General features: G+C 42.4%; 1 protein-coding gene across 1 annotated transcript; it reads right to left on the bottom strand.

Annotated features, from left to right (window-relative positions):
• Nucleotides 1–20,983: 20,983 nt before the first annotated feature.
• LOC129633037 (Golgi phosphoprotein 3-like) lies at nucleotides 20,984–21,686 on the bottom strand. Its single transcript, XM_055554825.1, has one exon. The coding sequence runs from the start codon at nucleotides 21,684–21,686 to the stop codon at nucleotides 21,174–21,176; it is 513 nt and encodes a 170-aa protein (XP_055410800.1). The 3' UTR covers nucleotides 20,984–21,173.
• Nucleotides 21,687–21,958: the final 272 nt, after the last annotated feature.

Raw genomic sequence — 21,958 nt, forward strand, 5'->3', positions numbered from 1 at the left:
AACCTGGTTCAGCTAAAAAAGTAAATAATTAAATTAAAAAAAAGATTCCCAAGGACTATTCTAGCACCTGGGGTGTCCGCATGCCTCCATAGAGCATGGCCCGCTATGCCATGGGACCCTTCCCCACAGCGACTCCTGTCAAGACCCAGGTGTGCAGCCCTATGGCAGCTTACTCTGGGTCCCCTCAAGAGATAACCTTTGAGCTTCCGTGCGCCTGAGTTTTGGGAGAGCTTCTTAGAGAAAGAGAGAGATGTTGGACGTCCCTAGGCTCGGGGCCTCCTAGAGCAGTTACGCAGGTAGGCAAGAACAGCCGCTGGGGCTAAAGTTGTAGCGGCCATGTGTAAAGCCGTGTCTCACTAGGCGACGTCACAACGCCCTGTTCTTGGAGCTGTGGGCTTTGCAAGGTGCAATGACACTGCTTTTCATGAGCTATTCCCACGGTGCACCATACATGGGCCAAACGTGTGCGCTGAGGCTTACGCTTTTTCTAGTAATTAAAAATCAAGGCTCCCTACAGGAAAACTGCTGACACAGAAATTACAATAAGCACAGTGATAAAATTTTTTTAAAAAGCATAATTTCTCTCTCCACTTGTCCATTTCCTCACAGTCCTTCCAAGAGCTTTCCATGCAAGAGTTCTGTTGAGGAGTAAAAAAAAAAAAAAAAAAATTAAAAAGGAAGGAAACCAGTGTGGAAATGCCCAAGTCAATTATGCCAGTAGTAACTGCTAAGACTTGTTGCTGAAGATACAAGTGAGGATGCCTCAATAACTAACATAATTTTTAAAATCTTTATTGAATTTATCACAGTATTGCTTCTGTTTTATGTTCTGTGTGGGGTTTTTTTGGCCCTGAGGCATGTGAGATCTTAGCTCCCTGTCCGGGGATCAAACCCCTGCACTGGAAAGTGAAGTTCTAACCACTGGATTGGGCGGAAAGTCCCCTAAAATAATATTTAAAAAGGAGTATCTCTGCTGCATAATAGTGGGGAGGGAATATCGTCTTGAAGCTAGTCAGTGCTCTCCCGGCAACTTGGAATGTGGACCGTGTTTCAACTTTTCTTCCACAGTAATTTCCTACTTACACAGAGGGAAGCTGGCCATCGGTACAGGCACGTTGTATCAAGACGACTTGACAGTTACTGATCTAAGACTAGGTAACATGCAGAGCAGCGAGTCAAAGAGTGAAGTCTAGGGACTTCCCTGGGGGGTCCAGTGGTTAAGACTCTGCACTTCCACTGCAGGGGGCATGGGTTCGAACCCTGGTCAGGGAACTAAGATTTTGCATGCCATGTGGCACAGCCAAAAATGAAAGAGAAATCTGGTGTGATGGAGGATGAGACAGTCTTCCTGCTGCCATGGCTCTTCTTCTGAAGGAGACATTCCCTGATGAGCCAGGCTGGCTTAAGTGGGTACTATAGACACTGTTCCAGCCACAGGGGTGAGTTCTCCCATAAGACAGAGTGAGAGGTCTAACTCCCAGGCCCTGAGCCAGGCTGGCTTAAGTGGGTACTATAGACACTGTCCCAGCCACAGGGGCGAGTTCTCCCATAAGACAGAGTGAGAGGTCTAACTCCCAGGCCCTGTTTCTGTCTCTCCCAGGCCCCCCACCCCTCTCTCTCTCTCTCTCTCTCTCTCTCACACACACACACACACACACACACACAGAGTCATTGTAAATCAAGTAACTTCTTGGCGAGGCTGAGCTCTCACATCTCATATTTGCAATGAGACCCTTGGGACTGACTAAACGAAGCCAAACTTCTGAATGAATAAAAACTTACTCAGTGGATGGCCTTCATTTTCCACATGGCTGGCAGTACTTGGGCAGTGATTAGAGAAGTTGAAATTACTCTCCAGTAAAATTGGAAAACAACTCTCTTTCCTGCCCATTTTTGTGAGAAATGAGCCTCCTGAGCTGGCAAAAGCAGGCCAATCAACAGAGTGTTACCAGCTGAAGATGGAAGTTGTCACCTGTGCCAGGAGATGAGCCGAGTACCTGGGCCAGTTCTCTCTTTTTTTCCCTGGTGACATTTCAGGGTCTTCAGCCAAATATCTGTGGGATGCCTCGTATGTGCCAGGCTCTAACTAGGGGGCATACTAAGAAGAACCTCAGTTCTGAGTCTGCAAAAAGATAAGGAATAGCCTCATAAGCACAAGTGGGACTCTTCCTTACCAAAGGGTGGCCCTGTTGGTTGCCAAGGTGGCCACAGACTAAGTATAGAGCCAGTCATGTCATGACAGGCCCACCACGAAGTCTTTGCTCACAACTGTAGAACAAGGTAGAGCTCCTGAGAGCTGCGGGATCTGGGTGTGTCCTCAGCCCCTCACTGACTGTGTGGTCATGAGCAAACCCCTCAACCTCCCTGAGTCATGGGTTCTTCATCTATAAAAAGAGGGTAAAAACTATCTGAGTCCCATGCTGGGATAGTGTGTGGAAAAATATTTTTAAAATTGAAAGCTCTGTGGGTCAGGAAGATCCTCTGGAGGAAGAAATGGCAACCCACCCCAGTACTCAGCCTAGAGAATCCCATGGATGGAGGAGCCTGGCAGGCTACAGTCCATGGGGTCGCAAAGAGTTGGACATGACTGAAGCAACTGAGCAAACACATATGCCTATACAGATTAAATAAATCTGGATTCATCACTTGAATAGATTCTGTCCTTTAATACATATCTGGTCCCTGAAAAGGGCTTTTCATTATGTTTCCAAAAAGAGAAATACCAAGGACAGAGGGAGCCCCATTATAAAGGTTTTTTTTATTTATTTGCGTGTTTCTGTTTTTAAATTGGAGGATAATGGCTTTCCAATACTTTATGGGTTTCTGCTGTACAACAGTGTGAATCAGCTATAGGTATACATATATCCCCTCCCCTTCAGTCTCCCTCCCACCCACTCCATCCTGCCCCTCTAGGTTATCACAGAGCGCCGAGCTGAGCTCCTTATGCTATACAGCAACTTCCCACTAGCAGTCTGGTTTACACATGGTGGTGTATTCATGTCAACGCTATTCTGCCGGTTCATCCCACCCGCTCCTTCCCCAACTGTGTGCACAAGCCTGTTCTCTGCATCTGCGTCTCTATTTCTGTCCTGCAAATAGGTATCATTTTTCTTGATTCCATATATATGTGTTAATATACAGTATTTGTTTTTCTCTTTCTGACTTACTTTACTCAGTATGACAATCTCTAAGTCCATCCACGTCTATCAAAATGGCCCAGTTTTGTTCTTTCCTATGGTGGCATAATCGTCCTTTGTGTGTGTGTATATATATATATATATATATACACCACATCTTCTTTATCTAGTCATCTGTTGATAGACATCCAGATTGCTTCCATGTCCTAGCTATTTGTAAATAGTGCTGCAATGAATTTTGGGGTGCATGTGTCTTTTTGAAGTATGCTTTTCTCAGGGTAGTTACAAAGATTTTGAAAATTCTTCTTGCCCCTCTCTTAACCTAAATGGGGTCACACTGTCTGTCACAGATAGCAAGGTGAGTGCAGATCTTCATGTTCATTTTTGCCTGACTAGCAGAGATCTGACATTATGGAATGAATTAGTACATCTTCTTACATTTCTTTTTATTAGCCACAAATATGGAGATCCCAACCCAAAGACATAAAATTACATGTTTTCAGCTCTTACAGTGTTTTATCTTGCTTGGTGTTACTGCTTGTATTTAGGTGCAACTTGGTTCCAAATAGGAAAAGGAGTACGTCAAGGCTGTATATTGTCACCCTGTTTATTTAACTTCTATGCAGAGTACATCATGAGAAATGATGGGCTGGAAGAAGCACAAGCTGGAATCCAGATTGCCGGGAGAAATATCAATAAACTCAGATATGCAGATGACACCACCCTTATGGCAGAAAGTGAAGAGGAACTCAGAAGCCTCTTGATGAAAGTGAAAGAGGAGAGTGACAGTTGGCTTAAAGCTCAACATTCAGAAAACGAAGATCATGGCATCCGGTCCCACCACTTCATGGGAAATAGATGGGGAAACAGTGGAAACAGTGTCAGACTTTATTTTTATGGGCTCCAAAGTCACTGCAGATGGTGATTTAAGCCATGAAATTAAAAGATGCTTACTCCTTGGAAGGAAAGTTATGACCAACCTAGACTATAGCATATTCAAAAGCAGAGATATTACTTTGCCAACAAAAGTCCATCTAGTCAAGGCTATGGTTTTTCCAGTGGTCATGCATGGATGTGAGAATTGGACTGTGAAGAAAGCTGAGCACCGAAGAATTGATGCTTTTGAACTGTGGTGTTGGAGAAGACTCTTGAGAGTCCCTTGGACTGCAAGGAGATCCAACCAGTCCATTCTGAAGGAGATCAGTCCTGGGTGTTCTTTGAAAGGACTGATACTAAAGCTGAAACTCCAATACTTTGGCCACCTCATGCAAAGAGTTGACACGTTGGAAAAGATCCTGATGCTGGGAGGGATTGGGGGCAGGAGGAGAAGGGGACGACAGAGGATGAGATGGCTGGATGGCATCACCGACTTGATGGACATGAGTTTGGGTAAACTCTGGGAGTTGGTGATGGACAGGGAGGCCTGGTGTACTGTGATTCATGGGGTCGCAAACAGTCGGACACGACTGAGCGACTGAACTACACTGAACTGAACTAACACTGTTACATAACGTGACAAGGCGGGAGAAGCATAGCTCAAAAGAAAGGTAATTTATTATTTAATAAAAATAAACTGACCACAATCTTCTATGAGATCTAACATGCAAGCACAACTGCAGACAACATGAGTGATTTCTTAGCAATCAGGTCATCATTTGTACATCCAAATGAATGTATGGATATTGAATGAATATTCTACAAATATCTGAAGGAAAAAATTTACTGTTGTTTTTAGTATGTTCTGAAGAGGAATCGTCCAAGAAGACTATTTTCAAGTTTGAGTTGGCCAGTTTGAAGGTATAAATTTGAGTGTGCCTATTAAAATCCATTGCCTTATTTTATACTTCCACCTCAGGCACAGCTCTATCTTTTGGTAATGCAGCAAGGTAAATACCCCAAATATTCCAATTATTTACTGCACCAGCCAATCAGAACAGAGCCAGCCTAAAGGCAGTGCCAGAGCATGCTGGCAGACTACTAAGCAGTGAAATAGATCAAAGGACTCATACACCTTGAGTAGTTTGGGACATTAATACCCTAGTACACAGGTGGAGGACAGGTCTACCTGAGAACTCTTGATCTTAGGCAGGGTGTAAATTCAGATGAAATGGGAGCAGGGACAAGATCACAAACAGTTCCAGCAAGACTTCTTGCCTTCCATCCAGAGAAAAAATTAATTAATTAATTAATCCAAGGACTTACGGTCATTTCAAATATTAAAGATTCGTGTAAGCTTATTACCCCACCTATAGTGATACTTTGCAGTTCGGGCTGATGGCCCCGCTTTTCGTAATGTCAATACAAAGGTGACTGTTCACTTATGACCAGCTCTACCTAACATACAAAAGGTCACAAAGCAACGTAGCCAAAGCCGAGGTTTTGCTTCTATTTCTTGAAGTATTTGTGTAAACTTCATTTGATGGAGCTATTGCATTTTGTGCTGTTCTAGATCACAGCTTCTCACGATTAACCACTCAGCTCCACTCTTGCTATTTTGAAAGGCTAGTCTATGAACTGCTCCCAACACTGAGCTGAGGCGCTACTTTGCCATGTTGTGCTCCACACAGCCTACTGCAATCAGTCTAAATAATTGACCCACCTCTTTAGCGTTTCATATTCAGACATATCTAAGTATTAAGATTGATTTCCCATCCACTACTTAGTTCTTTCTCAACTTCATTTAGGTCTTTACCTCAGGTGGTTTCAGTCTGGGAGTAGGAAGTTTAGGGGCTATTTCAACACAGGATGATGACCAAGATTAAAACAATAATATTACAGCCTTGGATCTAGCAACACACCAACATTTTCTTTATCCTTATTGTTCTTCATCTTTTTTATAAAGTCAACACCAAGTAAGAAAGGACTTATTATCCACAGTCCCTAAACAACCTCCTCTTATATGTATATATGTCATTCCCCCAATTTTATATTTCTGTTATTGCATTCTAGGAATCAGTGAACTAAAATGGACAAGAATGGGCAGATTTAATTCAGATGACCATTATATCTACTACTGTGGGCAAGAATCCCTTAGAAGAATATCTACTACTGTGGGCCAGAATTCCTTAGAAGAAATGCAGTAGCCCTCATAGTCAATAATGCAGTACTTGAGTGCAATCTCAAAAACAACAGAATGATCTCTGTTCATTTTCAAGGTCAACCATTCAATATCACAGTAATCTAAATCTATGTCCTAACCATTAATGCCAAAGAAGCTGAAGCTGAACAGTTCTATGAAGACCTACAAGACCTTTCAGAACTAAAACCCCCAAAGATGTCCTTTTCATTATAGGGGATTGGAATGCAAAAGTAGGAAGTCAAGAAACACCTGGAATAAAAGGCAAATTTGGCCTTGGAGTACAGAATGAAGAAGGGCAAAGACTAATAGAGTTTTGCCAAGAGAATGCACTGGTTAGCAAACACCTTCTTCTAACAACACAAGAGAAGACTCTACACATGGACATCACCAGATGATCAACACTGAAATCAGATCGATTATATTCTTTGCAGCCAAAGATGGAGAAGCTCTATACAGTCAGCAAAAACAAGACCGGGAGCTGGCTGTGGCTCAGATCATGAACTCCTTATTGCCAAATTCAGACTTAAATTGAAGAAAGTAGGGGAAACTGCTAAGTTGAAGAAAGTAGGGAAAGTGGGAAAGCCTAGGGGTTTTCATTCATACCTGAATGGTATGACCTGAATCAAATCCCTTACGATTGTATAGTGAAAGTGACAAACAGATTCAAGGGGTTAGATCTGATACACAGAGCGCCTGAAGAGCTATGGACGGGGCTTTGTGACATTGTACAGGACTCAGTGATCAAGACCATCCCCGAGAAAATGAAATGCAAAAATGCAAAATGGTTGTCTGAGGAGGCCTTACAAACAGCTGAGAAAAGAAGAGAAACTAAAGGCAAAGGAGAAAAGGAAAGATATACCCATTTGAATGCAGAGTTCCAAAGAGTAGTAAGGAGAGATAAGAAAGCCTTCCTCAGTGATCACTGGAAACAAATAGAGGAAAATAATAGAATGGAAAAGATTAGTGATCTCTTCAAGAAAATTAGAGATACCAAGGCAAAACTTCATGCAAAGATGGGCACAATAAAGGAAAGAAATGGTATGGACCTAACAGAAGCAGAAGACATTAAGAAGAGGTGGCAAGAATACACAGAAGAACTATACAAAAAAGATCTTCATGACCCAGATAACCATGCTGGTGTGATCACTCACCTAGAGCCAGACATCCTGGAATGTGAATTCAAGTGGGCCTTAGGAAGTATCACTACAAACAAAGCTAGTGGATGTGATGGAATTGCAGTTGAGCTATTTCAAATCCTAAAAGATGATGCTGTTAAAGTGCTGCACTCAATATGCCAACAAATTTGGAAAAGTCAGCAGTGGTCACAGGACTGGAAAAGGTGAGTTTTTATCCCAACCCTAAAGGAGGGTAATGCCGGAGAATGTTCAAACTACCACATAATTGCACTCATTTCACATGCTAGCAAAGTAATGCTCAGATTTCTTCAAGCTAGGCTTCAACATACATGAACCGAGAACTTCCAGATGTTCAAGCTGGATTTAGAAAAGGCAGAGGAACCAGAGATCAAATTTCCAACATCCATTGGATCATAGAAAAATCAAGAGAATTCCAGAAAAACATCTACTTCTGCTTCATTGACTATGCTAAAGCCTTGACTGTGTGGATCACAACAAACTGTGAAAAATTCTTCGAGAGATGAGAATACCATACCACCTTACCTGCCTCCTGAGAAACAGGTATGCAGGTTAAGAAGCAGCCATTAGAACTGGACATGGAAAAACAGACTGATTCCAAATTGGGAAAGGAGTACATCAAGGATGTTCACTGTCACCTTGTTTATTTAACTTATATGCAGAGTATATCATGCAAAATTCCAGGCTGGATGAAGCACAAGTTGGAATCAAGATTGTCAGGAGAAATATCAATCACCTCAGATATGCAGATGATACCATCCTTACGGCAGAAAGCGAAGAGGAACTAAAGAGCCACTTGATGAAAGTGAAAAAGGAGAGTGAAAAAGCTGGCTTAAAACTCAACATTCAAAAAACTAAGATCATGGCATCTGATCCCATTGCTTCATGGCAAATAGATGGGGAAACAATGGAAACTGTGACAGACTTTATTTTCTTGGATTCCAAAATCACTTCAGATGGTAACTGCAGTCATGAAATCAAATGATGCTTGCTCCTTGGAAGAAAAGTTATGACATACCTAAACAGTATATTAAAAAGCAGAGACTTTAATTTGCCAACAAAGGTCTGTATAGTCAAAGCTACAGTTTTTCCAGCAATTATGTATGGATATGAGAGTTGGACCACAAAGAAGGCTTAGTGCCCAAGAATTCATGCTTTTAAACTGTGGTGTTGGAGAAGACTCTGGACTGCAAGGAGATCAAACCAGTCAATCCTAAAGGAAATCAATCCTGAATTTTCACTGGAAGGACTGATGTTGAAGCTGAAGCTCCAATACTTGGGCCACCTGATGAGAAGAGCCGACTCATTAGAAAAGACCCTGATGCTGGGAAAGATTGAAGGCAGGAGGAGAAGGGGACGACAGAGGATGAGATGGTTGGATGGCATCACTGACTCATGGATGTGAATTTGAGCAATCTCTGGGAGATGTGAAGGATAGGGAAGCCTGGCATGCTGCGGTCCATGGGATCGCAAAGAGTTGGACAACAGTGAGTGACTGAACACAACAACATCACATGATTATTTGTTTACTCATAGAATTTCCCTTCTAGAATATGAGTTCCTCAAGGGTAAGTTCTGTGTTTTATCGATATTTTGTCCCTACCACCCAGCCCAGCCTGGCATGTCTTTCATATGGATTATAAATATAGACGTGTGTGTGAGAGAGAGGGAGTAAGTGACTCAAGCCACTGTGGCATTTATTGTGTGCAAGTCACTCACTGATGCTGAACCGATAGGCCTGGCTGCCATTTTCATAAAGGAGGTGGTTCATGCTATGAGGCAAGATTAGATAACCAGGGTTTGCAGTCCTGAAAGGAGGACCAGCTGCAAAATTCCCAGAATTAAGTCCCTTAGTCATGACTCCTTAACACTATCAGAGATATGTAACCATTACCAAGATAAGGACTCAAGTATTTACTGCATTCCAGAAGCAGCTCCAGCCTTTATCATTATCCTAAGAGCCATACGGAGACTATAAAATACCCAATCAGATTTATGCTACAGACAATAAATCAGTTAACATGTTGGACCATTTTAAAATCCAACCCATATGTCCCTGAGGAATTCATTAACTGTTCATGATTAGAGATTTCTAGGCACCAAGCCATTCCACCCTCTGAATGGCCACATTTACTCCCATCTTGCATCCAGTAATTATTTATCACTAAGCTCGGGCTTCCCTGGCGGCTTAGACGGTAAAGAGTCTGCCTGCAATACAGTAGACCTGGGCTCGATCCCTGGGTCAGGAAGATCCCCTGGAGAAGGGAATGGCAATCCATTCCAGTATTCTTACCTGGAGAATTGTGTGGACAGAGGGTCCTGGCAAGCTACAGTCTATGGGGTTGCAAAGAGTCGGACATGACTGAGCAGCCAACACTTTTACTTTTCACTTTCAAGGTTGGTCATACCTTAACATTATCCAACAATGCTTTCCCTAGGTTATTTTATGATTTTTGTACCTAAACATATGCTTCTTTATTTAGGATGTTCTGAGTCTCAAGAGTTCCAGTTTCTGTACAAATTTAAAAGTTTGTATTTAACGCCAAGGCCTGAAAGCCCTTGACTTTAGGGTTCTTTCTCTCTTGTCCACCCCTCTGGATTTTTATCCTTCTGCATGCCACTTGAATAGGAGTGAGAAGCATGCCCTGACTGCAGTGGAGTGACTGTGTAGAATGTTGTTCTGACGTCATACCACTGGGCAAAGTGTCACATCCCCACCTAGTACAGTCAGATCAAAACCCGTCACCAGACATCTACAATTTTCAGCAAAGAGAAACTGCTCTGCTGTTAGCCATTGCTGCCTTTATCTTCTTCTTTTTAAATCATTAAGCTCCATTACATATTCCAAAAAACATGTCTCAACCTAATGAAAGCTATTGCATTCAAAAGGGGAGCACCCAAGAATTAAAAGGGGAAAATAGACTGAAAACTAAAGGTGATATTTATACCTGAGAATAGAGCTCTTGGAAGCTGCCCAAGCCAATTTTTTAACCTTACTCCATTCCATGAATAATTTAAAAACACAAAGAGTGCTTGGCAGGTAGAAGGCACTGAATAAATATTTGTCCAATGATTGCACTGAATACTTTTGCACTTAAAAATATCTCCATATCTACTAATTAATTTGCATTAGGTTAAGCATCACTCTTTTTCAGGGCATAGATCTATGTGGATAATTTAGAAAATTTTTTCTGTACTAACAATTACTACCCCCTAGAAATATCAGAATTCTGCATGAATGGCTTAAAAAGTCTACAAAGCTCTCTTGATTTTCATATATACTCTCTCTACTTGGGCTGTCCAATAGAAGTTCCTGCAATGTTGAGAATTTCCTCTATCTGTACTGTCCAAGGAGTCACAAGCCACATGTGGCTACTTAGCACTTGAAATGTGGTTAGTGCATCTAAAGATGACCTGAGTTTTACATTTTTCAAGATTTTACTTTGAATTTAAGTAGCTGCACATGGCTAGTGGTTACTATATTAGAATGCAGAGCTCTCTAAAAAGATCAGGAAGACAAAATTTGACACATGGGAGACTCGTTTAAAAAAAAATATTCCTATAAGTCTTCACTATGTTTGCTCTCCATGGGGACAGTTTGTTCATTTCTCTTCTGACTCCCTTTATTGTGATCGATTTTTAATTTCATAGTTTTAAAGATGGTAGATGCTGTTGCATCAACCATTCTTTGCTCTGGTGGTTCTTAAACTTGGCTGGACGTCAGCGTCACCCCTAGAGATGTGATTCAGCCAGTTTGGGGAGGGGACCGGGCATCTGTGTTTTTTAAGCTCCACAGATGATTCTGATCTGCAGCCAGGCTTGGGAACGACGATTTTACACCAGAGATCCCAAACCGGTACCCCTTGGGCCAAATACACCCTCGAAACATATGTTCATCCCACACAGTGTTTTAAAATGTTTTGAATTAGTTGCCAGCTTCTACAAATCCTATTTTTTTTTTTTTCATCCAAAAAAGTGGAGTTGACTAAAGACTGCCCTCTTTGGATAGAGAGCATAACTTCTATGGTTCAGCATTATTTGCCCATCTCATAAAAGCCCAGGTCCCAACAGGCATTTGAGTTTGAGACCCCTTCCTTACCTCATATCTGTGTAACACTTGCCCGAACAGACAATTCCTGTATATCAACGTACCATTCCTAGCATGGACTCCCTGTTATTTTATCCATGCCTGTAGTCATTTTGGCAGGCTCACAAACATTGTCCTACCATCTTGAATTTATTTGGAAATAAATAGGATGAAAGTCTCAAAAAGAGAAGGGATCCAGGATCATTAGACCAATTCTGTTCAGGGACACATCATTAGAATCAGGGAAAGACTATCTTACTTTTTATTTTTTACATCCCAAACTCTTCACCTAAAGCACTGTAAAACCAGCCAACAAGACTGTCAGAGAGAGTGTCTTTGTTGTAAATCCTATCTCTTTGAAAAAAAATTTTTTAGAGCTCTCTCATCTCTCACTCAGTGTCCCTTTTAGTAGATTTGTATTCAGCCATGGTTCTTAAAAGCAGTTGATCACACATGTACATCTTTTCTCTCTCTTGAGAATCCTCTGTAATGATAGTTAATAAATGAAAATATGTAAACCCAAACGAGGAGATAAAAGGTAGATGGGCCATTAGTTAATGAAAACTAGACAAGGAATGCTAATTAATTTAAGAAGGCAAAGGAAGGCACAGCTTTGGAGAATCTGTGAAACCACAGACTTTTCTTCCTAGAAAAATGTATGTGTGCCAAACACTTTGCAGTCAATTTAAAGGGTTTCACAGGCCCCTGAATCCTATCCACTGATTCCTAGTAGAAAAAGTCATCAACCTGAAATAAGACACATGACTTGATAAGTATTTATACTGACACAGAGCACCAAAATGTCAGGCGCAGCTTTGCTGAGTGGGACATAATTTTGAATCATATACTAAGATCAGTCTTTATTATTAATAAAAGGGAAAGCTGCTTGGCATACCATTAGGTTTAAGTAAAAGGCAAGGAATATATACTCTCACTCTGAGGATCATATTAAACTAAGTGTCATCTAAAGCTTATAACTGAAGGCACAGTGGATTTCCCAGCATAAAATAAATAAATCTGCGGCATTTGAATTTTTTAAACAAATCCTTAGAGACATCCATGACAAGGCTGAGACATTTTCTGAAATTGTGCTCTTGCACACATTGAAAACTGTCCTTGTTACTTTAGCCTGGTGGGTTCCACGAGTTCAGAGCTATTTTGCCACCTCTTTCCTCTGAGTGGCAGTTGGTTCCATCATCAAAGTGATAGACTAGGAGACACCTTAATAAGGCACAAAACATGCAATATGAAACAATCCTGCTTTCTAACTGGGAAGGCCTGCATTTCTATCTTCATCTATTTCTACATATGACAGGCATCAAGTGTAAAGAAAAAAAGTTTTTTACAAGATGGCTTGCAGTTCCCTATTTTAGACACTTATCATTGAGAATGTTTAGACTTTTCACACATATTGATTTTCCCCAAAGTAATGCAACAAGCCAACTCATTGGAAAAGACCCTGGGAAAGATTGAAGGCAAAAGGAGAAGAGGGTAGCAGAGGATGAGATGGTTGGATAGCATCACCAACTCAATGGACGTGAACTTGGGCAAACTCTGGGAAATAAGGAGGGACAGGGAGGCCTGGCAATGGGGTTGCAAAGCATTGGGCATGACAGTGACTGAACAACAATAAATGCAATGGTTCGGTTCAGTTCAGTTCAGTTCAGTTCAGTCGCTCAGTTGTGTCTGACTCTTTGCAACCCCATGAATCGCAGCATGCCAGGCCTCCCTGTCCATCACCAACTCCCAGAGTTCACTCAGACTCACGTCTGTCGAGTCGGTGATACCATCCAGCCATCTCATCCTCTGTCCCCTTTTCCTCCTGCCCCCAATCCCTTCCAGCATCAGAGTCTTTTCCAATGAGTCAACTCTTCGCATGAGGTGGCCAAAGTACTACCCCACGTCCAAGGTCAGGGGCAGAAACCGGGAGGACCCCATGCCCGAGGGGCGGCGGCCAAGAGGAGCTACCCCACGTCCGAGGTCAGGGGCAGCAGCCGAGAGGAGCAACCCCACATCCAAGGAGCGGTGGCTGCGCGGGCGCAGGAGGGCCTAGAGGAGCTACTCCACGTTCAATGTCAGGAGGGATGGCTGTGAGGAGATACCCCTCGTCCAAGGTAAAGAGCAGCGGCTGCGCTTTGCTGGAGCAGCCGTGAAGAGATACCCTATGTCCAAGACAAGAGAACCCCAAGTAAGACGGTGGGTGTTGCAAGAGGGCATCAGAGGGCAGACACACTGAAACTATAATCACAGAAAACTAGCCAATCTAAGCACACTAGGACCACAGCCTTGTCTAACTCAATAAATGCAACAAGTATTTCTTAAAATCTTCACATGCTGATCATTCTCCTCTTGCTCCCTGGAGCTGCACTCTCCACCTTGCTCTGGGGCCCAGGAAGCTGAACCGTGTAGATGGCATGGCTCAGGCTCCCTTGACAACTGGCTTCCGGGAGCCAAGGGGGACTGAAGATGGGAGAAGAAAGGTGTGCCGGGCTATTTCTTCCTCTCTTCCTTCCTGTTTTGCTAAGCCTCAGACATTTGCTGCATTCCTCCATTTGCTGGGATTCTGTTGGGTGGTTCCTCCTCCCCATCTCAACTCCCCTGGGGGTCCAGTCCTTCTATTCCTCCCCTTTGGCCCTCTTGTCCTTGATGTGGTAATGGCTCCCCAGTGTGACTGCCAGCCGCTGGGTGCCTCAATATCCTGTGCTTGTGTCCTGAAGGAGTCCCCTTGTTAAAGTCCCTTCTTTGGAACTATTTGAGGTGAAGTCAGCTTCCTACTGGGACCATGGGTGACACACTTCATCCATCTTCTTTTCAAACAGGTAAGACTTATGAGACAGAAAGAAGAGATGGGGAAAATTCCTGAGGAAGAGATCAACAGTATGGTTTTTAAAGACAAAACTTAACTGGATAATAGACTGCTGCTGCTGCTGCTGCTGCTAAGTCGCTTCAGTCCTGTCCGACTCTGTGCGACCCCATAGATGGCAGCCCATCAGGCTCCGCCATCCCCAGGATTCTCCAGGCAAGAACACTGGAGTGGGATAATAGACTAAAACCCCTCAAAACAAAAATGTTCTTTTCTTTACAATAGATTTCCTAGTACAATGTCGGTAAGCAAAAGGATCACTAACCTACTCTTCAAATTTGCTTGACCAGTCTTGATGCACATTTCACTAATTTCCAAGTTTATTTATTCATTTCAAAGCAAAAATGAAGCAGATTTATTAAGCACATTGTATGTGCTTATAATGCTTAAAAATAATTAAGGTATTATTAATCCCATTTAGAGAAGAGGAAATTGAGACTCTGCGAGATCCAATAATTTGCCCCAGATAATATGACTAGCAGGTGGTAAACCCAGCATTAATAACTGAGCATATATGATTTGATAGAGAATCTTGCTTTCTTATATTATTGCAAAGTATTTCTCTTTAATTTGATCATAATCTTAAGATGCTTTTGACTCTCTGCAAAAAGATCTAGTTGTGCCTACATATTTTTCATTAAACGGTTGATCACACTTGTTTATTTTTAATCTCTCGAGACTTCTCTATAGTTACAATTTATGAATGAAAAAAATATATAAACCCAAATAATGAAATAAAAGGTAAATCCATCAGTTGATGAAAACAAGATAGATGCCATTTCAAAAGGCAGAGAAAGGCATATCTTTAAAGGGCTCCAAAGGAAAATGGTTTTTCCAGTAGTTATATACGGATGTGAGAGTTGGACTATAAAGAAAGCTGAGCACCTAAGATTTGATGCTTTTTAACTGTGGTGTTGGAGAAGACTCTTGAGAGTCCCTTGGACTGTAAGGATACCCAACCAGTCAATCCTGAAGAAAATCAGTACTGAATATTCATTGGAAGGACTAACGCTGAAGCTGACACTCCAATACTTTGCCCACCTGATGTGAAGAACTGACTCATTGGAAAAGGCCCTGATGCTGGGAAAGATTGAAGGTGGGAGAGGAAGGGGATGACAGAGGATGAGATGGTTGGATGTCATCACCGACTCAATGGACATGAGTTTGAGCAAGCTCCAGGAGTTAGTGATGGACAAGGAAGCCTGGTGTGCTGCAGTCCATGGGGTTGCAAAGAGTCAGACACGACTGAGTGATTGAGCTGACTGAAAGGAAGACTGGAGCAAGAAGGAAGATTTGACTGCTAGAACCCTAGAGAACTTTGAAACCAAAGATCGAACATATGTTGGTAGGCCAAAATGAGATGTAGGACTGAAAACAGAACTGATGGAAAAACAGATGTCTGGGGGTCCTTGTTGTGTTTATATTTTCCAGTAAGGCACTGAAAAGATAATTGGGAAATCTGAGTCTGTTATCAGGATTTATTATTTTGTCTTCTTTGTGTGGGATGAGCCAGAAGAAGGATGATCATCATTCCTTCTGTCTCCACCACCAGTCATTCTCTCTGAGAATACCTGCAGCAAGATAGCTACCATGTGGCTGAGAAACTAGAAGTCTCTCCCTGGAGAAATTGAACAGTCCTAGAGAAAAGATCACCACATTTTGGCCTTTGTGGCTTCCCTGATGTGATCTTATTGTTCCCACCTGGTCACTCTACAGCCAAGTTGACAAACTTGTTCACAAATGAAGCCTTTCTGTGTCCCATTCTAAAATATATAATTTCTGAGGGGACACAATTCAGTTCAAGACAACCAGATTCACAAGTTTGTCCTTCAACTATTTATTGTATAAACTACCCCTAAATTTATTGTCTTAATGAAACAATAATTCAATATTTCTCATGATTCTACAGGTTGACCAGGTGGTTCTTCTGCTTTATGTGGTGTTTGTTGGTAATAATCTTGCCAATTTTTCACTAGCACAAGACATGGCTTACCATCCTTCCAGACTTCAATAGTAGTTTCCTGGACTTCCCTGGTGGTCCGGTGGTTAAGAATCCGCCTGCCAACACAGGGGACACAAGTTTGATCCCTGGTCCAGGAAGATCCCACAGACCACAGGACAACTAAGCCCAAGTGCCTCAACTACTGAAGCCTGCGTGCACCTAGAGCCCGTGCTCCACAATAAGGGAAGCCACGGCAGTTACAGGCCCCTGCACCGCAACTAGAGAGTAGCCCCCACGCGCCGCAACTCGAGAAAGCCCGAGTGCAGCAACAAAGATTCAGCACAGCCAATAAAAAAATAAAATAGCATAAAATAAAAAATACTAGCTTCCTCACTGATTTTCCAGCTTCTACTAATAGTCTCCTTGCTACCCTTCCAGCTTCTATCTACTACCCAGTGTTAAGACCATGACACGTGTTAGGTTTTTATTGTAACTGCACCTCATTTTTAGGTACCAGTTTCTCTTTCAACTAGCCTTTGCATGTGTGTGTGCCAAGTTGCTTCAGTCGTGTCCAACTCTTTGCAACCCTATGGACCGTAGACTGTAAGGCTCCTCTGTCCATGGGATTCTCCAGATAAGAATACTGGAGTGAGTTGCCATGCCCTCCTCTAGGGGATCTTCATGACTCAGGGATTGAACCTGCGTCTCTTATGTCTCCTGCATTGGCAGGTGGGTTGTTTACCACTAGTGCCACCTGGGAAGCCCTGACTAGTCTTTGTTGTTGAATAAAACACCCCAAAACTTAACAGCTTAAATCAATGCCATCTCACGTAATTCTCTCGGTTGGCTAAGCAGTTCTCTGCTGCTTTCATTGAGGCTCATATGCACAGTTGTCTTCAGCTGGCAGGTCAGCTGTGGGCTGCTGAACTTAGCTGGGACAGCTGAGGTTCTCTTCCATAGGCCCTTTTGTCCTGGGCTTCTTTATCGTATGGTGGTCTCCAGGCAGCATTCCAAGAAGATGAAGGCAGACACCATATCACTTTATTTCTCCCAAGCTCTGAAACTTGCAAGATGTCACTTCTGCTACATTCTATTGGATAAGAGTGGAGAGCAAATTCAGCCCAGATTCAAAAGGTGGCAGAATAGACTCTATCTCCTAATAGAAGGAGCTGCAAATAATGTGGAGTCATATTTAATTTACCACAGAAAGTTATGCTATGTCCCTAGACAGACTCAATGTCATAAAGATGTCAGTTCCTTCTAATAAATCTGTACAGTCAATGTCATACCAATCAAAATCCCAATAGGATGGCTCGAGACACTTGATAAGATGTTCCTAAAATTATATGGAAGAGCAAAGGGCTCAGAATCACCAATGCAATTTTGTGGAAGGACAGGTCCTCCCAGATATTGGGATTTATTATAAAGCTATGGTAACAGCTGTGTATTGATACAGCAATTCTAGGAGTGATTCAGGTGAAGTCCACACTATACACAGCATCAATAGATGTACATAACCCAGTTAACTTTATGGAGCAATTCACTTTTATGATTTAATAGTGAAAATATACAAATATAAGATAAGATTATAGAAAGCAAAAATTTTCTCATTTCATTGAAACATGATTGACATACAACAGTATGGAGGTTTAAGGTGTGCAACCTATTGATTTGATACACTTAAGTACTGCAAAGTGATGACCACCATGCGTGTGTGCTGAGTTGCTTCAGTCTTGTCTGACTCTTTGTGACCCTATGGACTGCAGCCCACCAGGCTCCTCTGTCCATGGGGTTTCTCCAGGCAAGAATACTGGAGTGTGTTGCCATCCCCTTCTCCAGGGGATCTTCCTGAGCCAGGGATTGAACCTGAGTCTCTAACATCTCCTGCATTGGCAAGCGGGTTCTTTACCACTAGCACCCCCTGGGAAGCCTTGATGACCCCCATAGCCATAGATAATACCTCCATCACATGGTTACCCCATTTCTGTTTTGTGGTGAGAACATTTAAGATCTCCTCTCTTAGAAACCTTCAAGTAAATAATACAATATTATTAACTATAATCACCAAGCTGTACATTAGATCTCCAGAACTCATTCATCTTATAGCTGGTAGTTTGCAATTTTTGACCAACATCTCCCCATCTCCCCTACTCTCAGCCCTTGGTAACCTATTCACTGTTCCCATGAGTTTGGCTTTTTTAGATTCTATATATAAGTGATATCATACAATATGTGTCTTCCTCTGACTCATTTTACTCAGCTTAATACCAACAAAAAATTGTTAAGGTATGTATCTTGATGGAACTTTACCAAAATATACCCTAATACATACAGCTTTTTACTTTTGGTGAGTTAAGAATATAAAAGGACTTGTACTTGTGGACAAACTGAAACTCAAGAGATGCTAATGATGTGCTTTTGAAGCTGGAGGTAGTTTAAAGAAAATATATATGCACCCCAATGTTCATATCAGCGCTATTTACAATAGCCAAGACATGGAAGCAACCTTAAAGGTGGTGTCAGTGGTGACAAAGGAGTGGATAAAGAAGATGTGGTACATATATACAATGGAATATTACTTAGCCATAAAAAAGAATGAAAAAACCCATGTCAACAACACGGGTGGACCTACAGATCATCATACTAAGTGAAGTAAGTCAGACAGAGAAAGACAAATATCATATTGCTTATTGTGGAATCTGGAAAAAAATGATCCAAATGAACTTACTTTACAAAACAGATCCACAAACACAGGAGACAAACTTATGGTTACCAAAAGGGTAGTGAGAGGTAAATGAGGAGGTTGGTATTAACATATGGGGACTTCTCTGGTAGCTCAGTTGGTGAAGAATCCACCTGCAATGCAGGAGACCCTGGTTTGATTCCTGGGTCGGGAAGATCCGCTGGAGAAAGGATAGGCTAGTCACTCCTGTGTTCTTGGGCTTCCCTGGTGGCTCAGCTGGTAAAGAATCTGCCTCCAATGCAGGAGACTGGGGTTCAATCCCTGGGAAGAGATAGGCTACCCACTCCAGTATTCTGGCCTGGAGAATTCCATGGACTGTATAATCCATGGGGGTCACAAAAAGTTGGACACTACTAAGTGACTTTCACTTTCACTTTATTAACATATACACACTACTATATATAAAACAATCAACCAGGACCTACTCTATAGCACTGGGAACTATACTTAATGTTTTGTAATAATGTATAAGGAAAAATAATCTAAAAATAATAGATGTACAACTGAATCACTTTGCTATACACCTGAAACTAACACAACACTGTAAATCAACTGTACTTTAATATTTAAAAATTTGCAAAAAAAAAAAAAAGCCAAAACCCAAAAAGCAACAACAAAAAATTGGAGGTAGTTTGAAAGTAAACACAGCAATATGTGAACCATGAACTTCCTGATGTTCAAGCTGGTTTTAAAAAAGGCAGAGGAACCAGAGATCAAATTGCCAACATCTGCTGGATCATGGAAAAAGCAAGAGAGTTCCAGAAAAACATCTATTTCTGCTTTATTGACTATGCCAAAGCCTTTGACTGTGTGGATCACAATAAACTGTGGAAAATTCTGAAAGAGATGGGAATACCAGACCACCTGACTTGCCTCTTGAGAAATCTGTATGCAGGTCAGGAAGCAACAGTTAGAACTGGACATGGAACAACAGACTGGTTCCAAATAGGAAAGGGAGTACGTCAAGGCTGTATATTGTCACCCTGCTTATTTAACTTATATGCAGAGTACATCATGGGAAATGCTGGACTGGAAGAAACACAAGCTGGAATCAAGATTGCCGGGAGAAATATCAATAACCTCAGATATGCAGATGACACCACCCTTTTGGCAGAAAGTGAAGAGGAACTAAAAAGCCTCTTGATGAAAGTAAAAGTGGAGAGTGGAAAAAGTTGGCTTAAAGCTCAACATTCAGAAAACGTCAAGATCATGGCATCGGGTCCCATCACTTCATGGGAAATAGATGGGAAAACAGTGGAAACAGTGTCAGACTTTATTTTTGGGGGCTCCAAAATCACTGCAGATGGTGACTGCAGCCATGAAATTAAAAGACGCTTACTCCTTGGAAGGAAAGTTATGTCCAACATAGATAGCATATTGAAAAGCAGAGACATTACTTTGCCAACAAAGGTTCGTCTAGTCAAGGCTATGATTTTTCCTGTGGTCATGTATGGATGTGAGAGTTGCACTGTGAAGAAGGCTGAGCGCCGAAGAATTGATGCTTTTGAACTGTGGTGTTGGAGACTCTTGAGAGTCCCTTGGACTGCAAGGAGATCCATCCAGTCCATTCTGAAGGAGAGCCCTGGGATTACTTTGGAAGGAATGATGCTAAGGCTGAAACTCCAGTACTTTGGCCACCTCATGCAAAGAGTTGACTCATTGGAAAAGACTCTGATGCTGGGAGGGATTGGGGGCAAGAGGAGAAGGGGACGACAGAGGATGAGATGGCTGGATGGCATCACTGACTCAATGGAGGTGAGTCTGAGTGAACTCTGGGAGTCGGTGATGGACAGGGAGGCCTGGCCTGCTGCGATTCACGCGGTCGCAAAGAGTCAGACACGACTGAGCGACTGAACTGAACTGAACTGAAAGTAAACACAACGAAAATCCAAAACTTGTTACACTAAGAATGGCAACTCTCTTGAACTCAAGAAGGAATGAAATGCCAAAAGGCAGTCAAACTTTCTGTTTTCTAAACCTAACGGAAAGATCTCTCGTACCAGCAGCTTCTTGCACGCACACACCCACAACAGGAAAGCCACCTCCCCATTTCATGAAACAAAAGCCAATTACAGTGTGGGAAGTACAAACTGCAGAAACCCAGAAGTCCATAGAAGAAAAACGACTGGTTCCCGTGAGAGAAGGGGGACGCATGGTTCGGGGCAGGGTCACTTGGTGAAGGCGGCCACCACCGCCCATAGCACCTCGTTGGTCCCGGCCTTCAGGCACTCCACCTCAGGGTCCAAGTCCAGGAGCTGCCGCACCCGCTTGGTGGCTATGTCGTACTGCTCGTCCAGCATTGGCGCGAACGCATTCTCTAGGACGTCCGAGGCGTGAGCCAGGTAGAGGAGGGCCAGCAGGCGCTTGTCCATGAGGTGAGGGCCGTTCACCCACTTGTCGAGAACGGCTTCCTGCACCTTCTTGATGAGGCGCTGCTTAATGCTGTTGTTGGTGAGGGGGTGCGTCGTCATGTCAAAGAGGAGGAAGTTCTGTTTCTCTGTTGTCAGTACGCCCTTTTTCACCAGGTTTTTTGCTAATCGTTCCCGGACGTTTCTTAACTGATAATGCAATTTTAATGGATTCCACGTCTCACCTAAACAAAAGAGTTCAAAAGCTAGGGAGGAATTTCGGGTATTATTCTCTTTGTACTTGTAAGTACTTTGTACTTGTAAGGCGTGCATATCTCAGTCTTTGTACTTGTAAGGCGTGCTCAGTCTGTCAGTCATGACCAATTCTTTGCGAGCCCATGGACTGTAGCCCACCAGGCTCCTCTGTCCATGGGATTATCCCAGCAAGAATACTGGAGTGGGTTGCCATAGGGATAGCAAAATGTGTTCACTGTAGCTGGTTTGCTTTCAGAGAATTAGAAGCTAAGAAGTGTTCTAGGACAGTCTGTGTTTCCAGAAAGCAAATTTCTTGTGGGATAAGAATCATATCTTATTAATCTCTGTGG

Source organism: Bubalus kerabau, chromosome 18 (genome assembly GCF_029407905.1).
Source record: "Bubalus kerabau isolate K-KA32 ecotype Philippines breed swamp buffalo chromosome 18, PCC_UOA_SB_1v2, whole genome shotgun sequence".
NCBI lineage: Eukaryota > Metazoa > Chordata > Mammalia > Artiodactyla > Bovidae > Bubalus > Bubalus kerabau.

Coding starts and splice junctions, on each gene's coding strand:
- LOC129633037 (XM_055554825.1), bottom strand. CDS start 21,686: ATGCACGCCTTACAAGTACAAAGTACTTACAAGTACAAAGAGAATAAT.